The 13,417-nt window shown below is 41.9% G+C and overlaps 1 protein-coding gene across 6 annotated transcripts in view; it reads left to right on the top strand.

Moving 5' to 3' along the window:
• The window catches only part of ATP6V1E2 (ATPase H+ transporting V1 subunit E2), a 31,094-nt gene extending 17,962 nt beyond the window's left edge, over positions 1–13,132 (top strand). For 4 of the 6 annotated variants that reach the window (XM_063618067.1, XM_055243706.2, XM_055243705.2 and 1 more), the window contains one exon: positions 12,172–13,132. In XM_063618067.1, coding sequence (XP_063474137.1) covers positions 12,269–12,964 — 696 coding nt within the window. In that variant the 5' untranslated portion in view covers positions 12,172–12,268 and the 3' untranslated portion in view covers positions 12,965–13,132. Of the gene's footprint in view, positions 1–5,546; positions 5,592–5,898; positions 5,979–12,171 lie in introns of those variants that run through there. The other 2 variants (XM_055243707.2, XM_055243709.1) reach the window with 2 other exon arrangements.
• Positions 13,133–13,417: the final 285 nt, after the last annotated feature.

Here is a 13,417-nt window from a genome sequence, read left to right on the forward strand (position 1 = left end):
ACATTATAAAGTGTATTCAAATAGGAAGAGAGGAAGTCAAGTTGCCTCTGTTTGCAGACAACATGATTTTATATTTACAAAACCCCATCATCTCAGCCCAAAAACTTCTCGAACTGATAAGCAACTTCGGCAAAGTCTCAGGATACCAAATCAATGTGCAAAAACACAAGTATTCCTTTACACCAACAATAGGCAAGCAGAGAGCCAAATCATTAATGAACTCCCATTCACAATCGCTACAAAGAGAATAAATACCTAGGAACACAGCTAACAAGGGATGTGAAGGACCTCTTCAAGGAAAACTACAAACCACTGCTCAAGGAATAAGAGAGGACACAAACAAATGGAAAAACATTCCATCCTCATGGATAGGAAGAATCAATATAATGAAAATGGCCGTACTGCCCAAAGTAATTTATAGATTCAGTGCTATTCCCATTAAACTACCGTTGACATTCTTCACAGAATTTTGAAGCTATTTTACATTTTATATGGAATCAAAGAAGACCCCATATAGCCAAGACAATCCTAAGCAAAAAGAACCAAGCTGGAGGCATCATGCTACCTGACTTCAAACTATACTACAAGGCTACAGTAATCAAAACAGCATGGTACTGGCACCAAAACAGACATATAGGCCGGTGGAGCAGAGATCTCAGAAATAACATCGCACATCTACAACCATCTGATCTTCGAAAAACCTGACAAAAACAAGCAATGGGGAAAGGATCTCCTATTCAGTAAGTGATGTTGGGAAAACTGACTAGCCATATGCAGAAAACTGAAACTGGACCCCTTCCTTACACCTTATGTAAAAATTAACTTGAGGCCGGGCGCGGTGGCTCACGCTTGTAATCCCAGCACTTTGGGAGGCTGAGGTGGGCGGATCACGAGGTCAGGAGATCGAGACCACAGTGAAACCCCGTCTCTACTAAAAAATACAAAAAAATTAGCCGGGCGTGGTGGTGGGCGCCTGTAGTCCCAGCTACTTGGAGAGGCTGAGGCAGGAGAATGGCATGAACCCGGGAGGTGGAGTTTGCAGTGAGCCGAGATTGCGCCACTGCACTCCAGCCTGGGCGACAGAGCGCGACTCCGTCTCAAAAAAAAAAAAAAAAAAAAAATTAACTTGAGATAGATTAAAGACTTAAATGTAAAACCCCAAACCATAAAAACCCTAGAAGAAAACTAGGCAATACAATTTAGGACATAGGAATGGGCAAAGACTTCATGACAAAAATACCAAAAGCAATTGCAACAAAAGCCAAAATTCGCAAATGGGATCTAATTAAACTGAAGAGCTTCTGCACAGCAAAAGAAACTATCATCAGAGTGAACAGGCAACCTACAGAATGGGAGAAAACTTTTTCAATCTACTCATCTGACAAAGGTCTAATATCCGGAATTTATGAGGAACTTAAACATATTTACAATTAAAAAAACCATGAAAAAATGGGCAAAGGGTATGAACAGACATTTCTCAAAAGAAGACATTTACGTGGCCAACGAACATATGAAAAAAAGCTCAATATCACTGATCTTCAAAGAAATGCAAATCAAAACCACAATGAGATACCATCTCACACCAGTCAGAATGGCAATTATTAAAAAGTCAGGAAACAATAGATGCTGGTGAGGCCGTAGAGAAAGAGGAACACTTTTATACTGTTGGTGGGAATGTCAATTAGTTCAATCATTGTAAGAAGACAGTGTGGCAATTCCTCAAGGATCTAGAACCAGAAATAGCATTTGACCCAGCAATCCAATTACTGGGTATATACCCAAAAGATTATAAATCATTCTGCTATAAAGACACATGCACATGTATGTTTATTGCAGCACTAATTATAAAGCAAAGACTTGGAACCAACCCAAATGCCCATCAGTGATAGACTGGATAAAGAAAATGTAGTACATATACCCCGTGGAATACTATGCAGCCATAAAAAGGAATGAGATCATGTCCTTTGCAGGGACATGGATGAAGCTGGAAGCCATCATCCTCAGCAAAGTAATGCAGGAATAGAAAACCAAACACTGCATGTTCTCACTCATAAGTGGGAGTTGAACATTGAGAACACATGGACACAGGGAGGGGAACATCACACACCAGGGCTTTTTGGGGGCTGGGGGTGAGGGGAGGAAACTTAGAGGATGGGTCAATAAATGCAGCAAATCACCATGACACACATATACCTGTGTAACAAACCTGCATGCTGCATGTTCTGCCATTATCCTTTTTTTTCTTTTTGAGACAGAGTCTCGGTCTGTCGCCTAGGCTGGAGTGCAATGGCATGATCTTGGTTCACTGCAACCTCGACCTCTCAAGCAATCCTCCCACTTCAGCCTCCCAAGTAGCTAGGACCACAGGCGCACACCATCATTCCTGGCTAATTAAAAAAAAAATGTAGAGATGTGGTCCCACTCTGATGCCCAGGCTGGTCTTGAACTCCTGGGCTCAAGCAATCCTCTACCTCTGCCTCCCAAAGTGTTGGGATTACAGGCATAAGCCACCTCACCCAGCCAAAAAATACTTTTTGAAAGACAGGGCCAGGCGCGGTGGCTCACACCTGTAATCCCAGCACTTTGGGAGGCTGAGGCAGGTGGATCACGAGGTCAGGAGATCGAGACCATCCTGGCTAACATGGTGAAACTCCGCCTCTACTAAAAATACAAAAAATTAGCCGGGCGTGGTGGCACACGCCTGTAGTCCCAGCTACTTGGGAGGCTGAGGCAGGAGAATTGCTTGAACCCAGGAGGCAGAGGTTGCAGTGAGCCAAGATCGCACCACTGCACTCCAGTCTGGGCGACAGAATGAGACTCTGTCTCAAAAAAAAAAAAAAAAAAGAAAAGAAAGAAAGACAGAAGAGGGGATGCCCCACTTCCCACATACTCAATATTTAAAATCCCCCAAAGGAGTCATTACTCCTCTACATTTTCTCACCCACTTCCTGGGCCCTGTAAGTTGCCCTGTGCTCCAAGCTCTGGAAAGCCCCTTCTCCTCCTTCCGCAGTCTACAATCTCTAAGTGTCTGGAGGCCCACGTTTGGTCCTGCTTCCCTTTTGGCTAGGGGTAGGAAGCACACACCCAGACACATCTGACCTCAGATTTGCTTACAAATCCCAGCTGGAATGAAGAACAGTTGCTTCAGGGTCTGGGCAGGGCTCCAGGTTGACAGACACATTTTGCCCACCAAGCACTCCCTGTGGCTGCCTCCTCCCTCTCATGGTGCCGTGGATTTGGTACTTCCCCAAGATGCTCACAAGCTCATGTAGGCAAGGGCCCGAGAAGAGATTTCCCAGCTCACACTTCCTCTAAAGATCCTTCCCAGGCTAGGCATGGTAGCCCATGGCCATAATCCCAGCACTTTGGGAGGCCAAGGTGGGAGGATTGCTTTAGCCCAAGAATTTGATAACGGCCTCAGCAAAATGGTGAAACCCATTTCTAAAAATGAAATAAAGACCTTTCCCACGCCCACAAATATACAATCACCAGTTTGGAAATGTCTGCTTCCCAAAGGTCATATGGAGAGGCTTCTGGGATGCTGGTAATGTTCTCTTGATCTGGATGGTGGTTACAGGATATTTGCCTCATAACATTCATTAAGCAAGACATTGCCGTTTTATGTACTTGTCTGACTGCATTTTGTATTTCACAATTTTTAAAAAGGCAAAAAAAAAAAAAAAATCCTTCCATCCCCAAGCCCTTAATCCAATCGATCCATGTTAAAGGAACACCTATCTGCACCCAGCCCCTGCTAGGGAAGGAGATTCTCATTTTCAAAGAAGTTTCCTAGAGGAAGCAAAAGTAACTGGAAAAACAAACACCGAATCCAGCTCTGAATTGTATCTGGAAAACAGACCATGCTGTCATTTGGAGGAGGAGTCCAGAGATCAAGGAGTGGTGGGGCTTAAACTGGGCCTGAGTATATGGGGAGGATTTATTAAGTGGAGGGAAGCATTATAGCCAAGACAGCAGCGTGAGCCAAAGCTATTAAGTGGGACTGAGGCTGTTTTGGGGGGAGGCCCTAGTTGTGAAGGGTTCACTACAGCCAAGTCTGGCTTGGAGGGCCCTTTCTGCTGTCCCCAGCACAGGCAGAGTGGGTGCCACTTACAGCATCCGCCTGCTTCAGCAGGGTAGAAGTGTCTGAGCCCTCGTGTAAGGACAGGCACGTACGTTTCACATTTCTTGGTTTGTTTTGTTGTTTTGCTCAAGTCACAGGCCCATGTGGGCTCATAATCTCCATCCCAGACAGACCGGAAGTTACATCTGTTAGACACATCACATGGGCACACGCATTCCTGCAGAGGCACTTGCTCAATCCCTGCCTTTTAACCCTGCCCCACCCTGCAGCTGCCTTCATGTGCTAGCACTAATGAGCTATTTAGAAGTGGGGGTGCAGGGAGGGGACACGAGAACTCAGGACTGCAGATTCAGGCACAAGGATGTGTGACAGGCTGTGAGATGACTTCCACCTCATCTCCAGTTCAGATCCCTGGGATTCAGGAACTTCCACCACCATCACAAAGGATATGGCTGGTCACCTGAGACTGTGGGCAAAGGCACCATGAAGTGTTGTGGGGAGGAGGGCCACTAACTCCAGGCAGGGCTGCTAAGTTTATTACAAAGAGGCAAGACTAGCACATATTTCCACTTTAGTGAGTGGAAACCTAATCATTCATTGGTATCCTGTACACACAGAACAACTATGATGAAGAGTGAGGCCTAAATCAGAGGAGACGAGGACAGTAATAATAGTAGTCGTGGTCATGATGATAATAATAACAACTACCAGACATGAAGATTAACCATGCCTAGCATTGTGTTAAATGTCTCACTTCTTTCATTTAATCCTTACAATAATCCAGTGATGTGGCTGCTATTATTTTTATTATACAGATGAAGAAACTGAGGGCTTGAGGGGTATACTGCTTTGCCAAAGTCATACAAATGGTAAATGCAGAACCAGGATCTGAATTCCGGCGGTCTGACTGCAGAGCCCATGCCGCCGTGGAAGCTGGCGATACCCATTAGGCCCTGTCTGGGCATGAAGAGGATGTCCTCCCTCATGAGCTGGAACACAGAATCCCCTGTTGTGGGTGTGGCTCTCTTAAAGACCATCTGGTGAATTTTGCTTGTACTGGTTTCTTATTAAACAACCTTCAGATTTGGCTTCACGTGCAACTCACATAGAGGGAAAGGAGGCCATGATCCGCCAACATGACAGCTGGATTTTTCATTAGTAAATTAGCAAACTGGCTGCCTGGGTCCCCATGCATACCTGTTAAGGTGAGCCCACCCCAGAGCTAAAGGCTACCGTGTGCCAATTAACTGAGATTCTGAATGTGCAAGGATAACCCCTGTCATGGCCCCGGGTGCCAAGGAAATCCCTTTTAGCCTCCTCTTGGCAGACTTGGCCAGCTTTCCCCAGTGACAGCCTGGCTCTTTGGATTCAAGCTGCCTGGTCAGACTGCAAGGGTCATCTGTAGAAAGAAGGAAGCAACAGTGCCAGGTTCCAGCGTGCATTCCAAGTTCCACATTCTGTGTGCAGACTCCCAATGCCAGAGCAAAGGCAGGCCCCTGGCAGGGGACTGGTAAGGCTTCACCTGATATATTTCTTCCTATATACACGTAACCTAGGGCTTCCTGGACCTTGTACTCTCTCTGCTTTCATTGACAGTGGTTGCTAAAGCTGGTCAGCATCAGGGTTACCCGGGGAGCCTTAACACACACACACACACACACACACACACACACACACACACACACACACACACACACTTGACTTGTCTTATTTAGGAGCAGAAAATGCTTTTGCTGTAGTTACAAAAATGCAGGTTTTTTTTAAAGTACATCCTAAAGTAATGAGGAGTGGATAGGCTAAATAAATTTTCCTTCTGACTTCCAATGACATTTTGTAAGGTTGAACCCAAGGGCTTGGTCTTTGTCACAAACACTGGGTGCTTTTTCCACCAAGCTTGGTAAGTGGTACAGGTTTCTGGGATAGTATTTGTGTGTGTGTGTGTGTGTGTGTGTGTTGTGTGTGTGTGTGTAACAAATGTTTAAGAGTATGGTACAGTACTGTTAACTGTACATTACTGTACAGCAGGTCTCTAGAACTTTTTCATCTTGCATCACAAAAACTACACTCATTGAACAGAACCCCATTTCCCCTACCCCCACCCCTGGAAACTGTCATTCTGTTAATATTTCCTGATTCCATGAGTTTGACTACTTTAGATATCCCATAAGTGGAATCATGCAGTATTTAATCTTCTATCATGGGCTTATTTTACTTAGAATTATGTCCTCAAAGTCCATCTATGTTGTAACACGTGACAGGATTTTCTTCCTTTTTAAGGCTTTATAATATTCCATTTTATGTATACACCACATTGTCTTTATCCATCCATCAATAAGCATGTAGATTGTTTCTACCTCTTGGCTATTTTGAATAATGCTTCCCTGAACATTGGTATGCAAACATTTCTTCAAGATTCTATTTTCAGTTCTTTTGAATAAATACCCAGAAGTGGGATTGCTGGATTACATGGTAATTCTATTTTTAACTTGTTGAATAACTACCATACTGTGTTCCATAGCAGCTGCATCATTTTACATTCCCACCAACCCAGTGCACAGGACTTCCAGTTTCTGCACATCCTTGCCAACACTTGTTATTTTCTTTTTCTTTCTTCTTTTTTTAAAAATAATGACTATCCTGTCAGGAGTAAAGTGATATCTCACTGTGCTTTTGCTTTTTTCCTTGATGATTGATGTTGAGCACATGATGTTTTCCTATGCCTGTTGGTCTTTTTATGTCTTCTTTGGAGAAATGCCTACTCAGGTGTTTTGCCCATTTTAAAATCAAGTTTGTTGTTGTTGTTGCTTTTGCTTTGAGTTGTAAAAGTTCCTTATGTATTCTGGATATTAACTTCTTATGAGATATACGGTTTGCAAATATTTTTCCCATTCCATTGGTTACCTTTTCACTCTGTGGATTGTTTGATTTGCTGCACAGATGCTTTTAAATTTTATGCAATCTCATTTGTCTATTTTTGCTTTTGTTGTCTGTGCTTTCTGTGTCATATCCAAGAAATCATCGGCAAGACCAATGTTATGAAGGTTTTCCCATTTATTTCTTTCTAGGAATTTTATCGTTTCAGGCCTTATATTTAAGTCTTCAATCAATTTTTAGTTGATTTTTGTGTATGCTTAAAATAAGGGTCCAATTTCATTCTTTTGCATGTGGATATCTAGTTTTCCCAACACCATTTATTGAAGAGACTATCTTTCCCCCATTGTGTAGTCTTGGCACCCTTATTAATGATCATTTGATTGTAAATGTGGGGTTTATTTCTGGGATCTTCATTCTTTTCCATTGGTCTATATATCTAGCTTTATGCCAGTACCATACTGTTTTAATTACTTTAACTTTGTAGTATATTTTGAAGTCAGGAAGTGTGAGACCTCTAGCTTTGTTGTTCTTTCTCAGGATTGTTTTTGGCTATTTGGGGTCCTTTGTGATTCCATATGAATTTTAGAATTCTCCCACCCTGTTTCTGCAAAAAACAGCATCAGGATTTTGATAGGGATTGCACAGAATCTGTGGATCATTTTGGTTAGTATGGACATTTTAACAATATTAGTTCTTCCAACATATGAACATGGGATGTCTTTCTATTTATTTGTTTTTAACTTCTTTCAGCAATGTTTTATAGTTTTCAGTAAACAAGTATTCTAGTTCCTTGAGGTATAAAGTAGGTAACTTGAGAGATTTTATTTTTTTATTGTACTTTAAGTTTTAGGGTACATGTGCACAATGTGCAGGTTTGTTACATATGTATCCATGTGCCATGTTGGTGTGCTGCACCCATTAACTTGTCATTTAGCATTAGGTGTATCTCCTAATGCTATCCCTCCCCGCTCCCGAGAGATTTTTTTTTTTTTAATATAGAGGTTACTACTATAAACTTTCCTCTTAGAATTGCTTTTGCTGCATCTCATAAGTTTTGGTATGTTGTAGTTTCTTTCTTTCTTTCTTTTTTTTTTTTTTTTTTGAGATGGAGTCTCGCTCTGTCGCCCAGGCTGGAGTGCAGTGGCGCAATCTCGGCTCACTGCAAGTTCTGCCTTCCGGGTTCACGTCATTCTCCTGCCTCAGCCTCTCCGAGTAGCTGGGACTACAGGCGCCCGCCACCACGCCCAGCTAATTTTTTTGTATTTTTAGTAGAGATGGGGTTTCACCATGGTCTCCATCTCCTGACCTCATGATCCGCCTGCCTCGGCCTCCCAAAGTGCTGGGATTACAAGCGTGAGCCACCACGCCCGGCCTGTAGTTTCATTTTCATTTGGTCTCAAGATATGTTCTAGATTTCTTTTTGACTTATTCTTTAAAAATTTTTTTTTTAGAGATGGTCTCATTCTGTACCCCAGACTGGAGTGCGCTGGCACCTCATTAGCTTATTATAGCCTCGCACTACCAGTCAAGTGATTCCTTGTTCAGTCTCCCAAAGTGTTGGGATTATAGGCATGAGCCACTGCACCTGGCCTGACTTATTCTTTAACCCTTGGTTGTTCAAAAATGTGTTGCTTGATTTCCACACATGTGTGAATTTTCTAATTTTTCCTTCGGTTATTGATTTCCAGTTTCATTCCATACAGTTGAAAAGATACCTGGTGTGATTTCAATCTTCTTAAATTTATTGAGATTTGTTTCATAACCTAACATGTGATCTGTCCTAAAGACTGTTCCATGTGCCCTTGAGAAGAATGTGTATTGTGCTGCTGTTGGGTGGAATGCTCTGCATATATGTCTGTAAGGTACATTTGGTCTATGGTGTTGTTCAAGTTCTCTGCTTCTTTACTGATTTTCTGTCTGGATATTCTCTCCATTTTGACAGTAGGTACTGAAATCTCCTACTATTATTGTATTGCTGTCTATTTCTTCCTTTGGTTCTGTCAATGCTTTCTTCATATATTTGGGTGCTCTGATGTTGGGTACATACATATTTATAAGTGTTCTATCTTCCAGGTGAATTGACTCTTTTATCATTATATAATGTCTTTGTCTCTTGTGACAGTTCTTGACTTAAAGTCTATTTTGTCTGACATCAGTATGGCCACCCCTGCCCTCTCTTGTTACTTTTGCATGGAATGTATTTTTCCATCCTTTCACCTTCAGCCTAGGTGTGTCCTTAATTTCTAAAATTGGTCTCTTGTAGACAGCAAATAGTAAGATCTTGTTTATTTTGTTAATCCATTCAGCCATTCTATATCTTTTGATTGAAACATTTAATCCATTTATATTTAAAGTACTGATAAAGACTGACTGTTGCTATTTGTTAACTTCTTTTTTTTTTTTTTTTTTGTCTCATGGCTTTTTGTCTCTCTTTTCCTCTCTTGCTATCTTCCTTGTGTTTGACTCCCCCACACCTGCCCCCAACCCCTGGTGGCAACATAGTTCAATTCTTTTCACCTTTTCTTTTGTGTAACTTCCATAGGTATTTTCTTTGTGGTAACTGTGGGCTAACATGAAACATGTTATAATTTTAACTGTCTATTTTAAGCTGATGAATTAACTTCAATCACAAGCGAAAACTCTTTTTTTACCCCGCAACATTGTTATTTATGTCACAAATTGCATCTTTTTATATTATGTATCCATTAACATATTTTTATAGTTATAGTTACTTTTTATACTTTTGCCTTTTAACTTCTATACCAGAATTAAAAGTGATTTACATACCATCATTACAGTATTACAGTATTCTGTATTTGCCAATATCTTTATCTTTACTAGTGAGCTTTATACTTTCATATGCTGTCTAGTGGCCTTCTGTTTCAAATAGGATTTCCTTTAGTATATCTTGTAAGGTAGGTCTAGTGGTGATGAACTTCCTCAGCTTTTGTTTATCTAGCAAAATCTTTAGTTTTCTTTCATTTTCGAAGAACAGTTTTTCCAAATGTAGTATTCTTGATTAGCAGGGTTTTTTTTCAGCCCTTTGAATATATCATCTTACTCTTTCCTGTACTACAAGATATCTACTGAGAAATCCACTGGTAGTCTTATGGAAGCTCCCTTATATGTGATGAGACTCTTTTCTCTTTCTGTCTTTGACTTTTGACAATTTGATTATAATGTGTCTTGATAAGGACTTTTTTGGGTTTATCTTAGTTGGAGTCCATTAGACTTCTTGAATATGGATTGACATTTCCCTCCCCAGATTTGAGAAGTTTTTGGCCATTATTTCTTTAAAAACTTTCTATCCTTTTTTCCCAGCCTTCTTTTGAGACACCTATAATGCATATATTGGTCTGCTTGACGATGTCCCATAAGTCTCTTAGGCTTTCTTTACTCTCTCTCATTCTTCTTTTCTTTTTGCTCCTTTGACTGGATAATTTCAAATGTTATATCTTCAAGCTCACTGATCTTTTCCTGTTGAACTCCTCTAGTGAATTTTTTCAGTTCAGTTATTGTATTCTTCAGCTTCAAAATTTGTTTGGTTCTTTTTCATATTTTCTGTATCTTTTTTGATATTCTCATTTTGTTCATACATCATTTTCCTGGGCTTGTTGAGCATCCCAGGGAACCTTTTAAAGATACAGATTCCCAGACCTTACTGGCAGAGATTCTGATTCAGTAGGTATAGGGTTGGGGCCTTAAAAGCTATATTTCTTTTTTGTTTTTATTTATTTATTTTTTTGAGACAGAGTCTCACTCTTGTCACCCAAGCTGGACTGCAATAGCACGAGCTCAGCTCACTGGAATCTCCACCTTCCAGGTTTAAGCGATTCTCCTGCCTCAGCCCCCTGAGTAGCTGGGATTACAGGCACCCGCCACCATGCCCAGCTAATTTTTGTATTTTTAGTAGAGATGGGATTTCACCATGTTGGCCAGGCTGGTCTTGAACTGTTGACCTCAGTTGATCCACCCACCTCGACCTCCCAAAGTGCTGGGATTTCAGGCATGAGCCACCACACTAAAAGCTATATTTCTTAAAGATCCTCCAAGTGGTTCAGATATACATCCAGGTTTGGAAACCACTTCTAGTAAAAAGACCACTTTCAATCTCTTCCCCTTCCCTTATATAAGCTCTAGGGAAGTAGGGAGGTCTAGGCTTATATAAAGTATATAAAGTGTTTTGTTGTTGTTGTTTTTGAAATGGAGTCTTGCTGTGTCACCAGGCTCGACTGCAGTGGCGCGATCTCAGCTCACTGCAACTTCTGCCTCCTGGGTTTAAGCGATTCCTCTGCCTCAGCCTCCTGAGTACCTGGGACTACAGGCATGTGCCACTATGCCTGGCTAAGTTTTTTGTATTTTAGTAGAGATGGGGTTTCACCATATTGGCCAGGATGGTCTTGATCTCCTGACCTCGTGATCCACCCACCTCAGCCTCCCAAAGTGCTGGGATTACAGGCGTAAGCGACCGCGCCCAGTCATAAAGTTTTAAAATATAAGCTTCTGGGAAGTGAATAGATAATGGATAGAATATGCAGACAGAAAATCAGTAAAGAAACGGAGAACTTGAACAACACTATAGACCAAATGGACCTTACAGACATATATGCAGAACATTCCACCCAACAGCAGCACAATACACATTCTCCTCAACTGCACATGGAACATTCTTTAGGATGGATCTCATGTTAGGTTACAAAGCAAGTCTCAGCTCTCCAAGGTGCCATTTTCTGCTTAGTAGTACTCCTTTTTCTCTGTATCATTTGAAGGTTCTTACAACCCTCCTACCTCCAGGAAGGATTAAATCCTGGCTGGATTAAATCCTTTCTGGATTAAATCCTGGCTGACCGTGAGTTTCTTAAGACTTTCCCCAACCCTCCTGACCCCAAAATGTGGATATGCTTTCCATTTATGTATTAATTTGGTGTTTCCCTTCTGTTGGCTTGCTATCTGAATCTTAGGCCACTGCTGTGTAGAGAACTTCTGGACTAGGTCTGCCCTAACTGCCTCATTATTATTTGATGACAATGATAGTGAGTGTAGCAGGGATGAAATTCTGGAGACCTAGGTTCAAGTCTCTGTTCTTCTAGCGTATAACCTTGGATAAATTGTGTTCCCTCTCTGAACCTCAGTTTCCTCATCTGTGAAGTGAGGTCTCTGCAATCGTCCTCTATAGCCTCTTACTTTCTCTTTCATCCTCTTGTTCACTGGTATAGCTGAGAAAGTGGAACTCCAGAGACACTCCTTTGTCCTAAGTCAAAGGAGCCAAACAGTGTACCAGCTCCCTCTCTGCCATCCCCTCTGAGAGCAGCCATGGCCCTGAGTGATGTCGATGTGAAAAAGCAGATTAAGCACATGATGGCTTTCATTGAGCAGGAAGCCAAGGAGAAAGCAGAGGAAATCGATGCCAAGGCTGAGGAAGAGTTTAACATTGAGAAAGGATGCCTTGTGCAAACCCAACGACTGAAGATTATGGAGTATTATGAGAAAAAGGAGAAGCAGATAGAGCAGCAGAAGAAAATCCTGATGTCCACCATGAGGAATCGGGCGAGGATGAAAGTCTTGAGAGCCCGAGATGACCTCATCTCAGATTTGCTCAGTGCGGCAAAGCTGAGACTCAGCAGGATTGTGGAGGACCCAGAGGTCTACCAGGGGCTGCTGGATAAACTGGTGCTCCAGGGTCTGCTCCGACTGCTGGAACCTGTGATGATTGTGCGCTGCCGTCCACAGGACCTCCTCCTGGTGGAGGCTGCTGTGCAAAAAGCCATCCCTGAGTACATGACAATTTCCCAAAAACATGTGGAGGTCCAGATTGATCAAGAGGCATATCTGGCTGTGAATGCAGCTGGAGGTGTGGAGGTCTACAGTGGCAATCAGAGAATAAAGGTTTCAAATACCTTGGAAAGCCGACTGGATCTCTCAGCCAAGCAAAAGATGCCAGAAATACGAATAGCCTTGTTTGGTGCTAATGCCAACAGAAAGTTCTTTATATTAGCCTCTGGGAAGTGAAGCTAGTGTTGAACCACTAAACCATAGAAGTTTAAGTTTTTTGGGGAAAGGAAACTAGCAGTGTTTCTCCTCTTTGATGCTCTGATATTGTTCTGTTTTTCTTCATGAAATACCCTTTGGATAGCTAAAGTGTTAACTTTGAAATAAAGCCCAAATTAATGCTCAGAATTCAAATTCCAATTCTTCCATACATGCCACAGCTTCTGGTCCATTCTGCAGTCTGGGATAAGGGGGGGTGATGACATCTCTTCTTCAGCTTGGCCTCAGGTGGCGAATGTGTGAGATGTGAATAGTGTTCTTGGCCTGTGGATCTGGGTGCTCTAGTTTAATATGCATATGAAGTGTGTTTTTCTTTTGTTTCAGCATCAGTACCCAAACTTATGCTATTTAATGAGGTCTAGAGGTCTTCCTCACATGTCCAGAACCAACTTTATGGGCATCCAACCAGCACAG

Source organism: Symphalangus syndactylus, chromosome 14 (assembly GCF_028878055.3).
Source record: "Symphalangus syndactylus isolate Jambi chromosome 14, NHGRI_mSymSyn1-v2.1_pri, whole genome shotgun sequence".
Taxonomy (NCBI): domain Eukaryota; kingdom Metazoa; phylum Chordata; class Mammalia; order Primates; family Hylobatidae; genus Symphalangus; species Symphalangus syndactylus.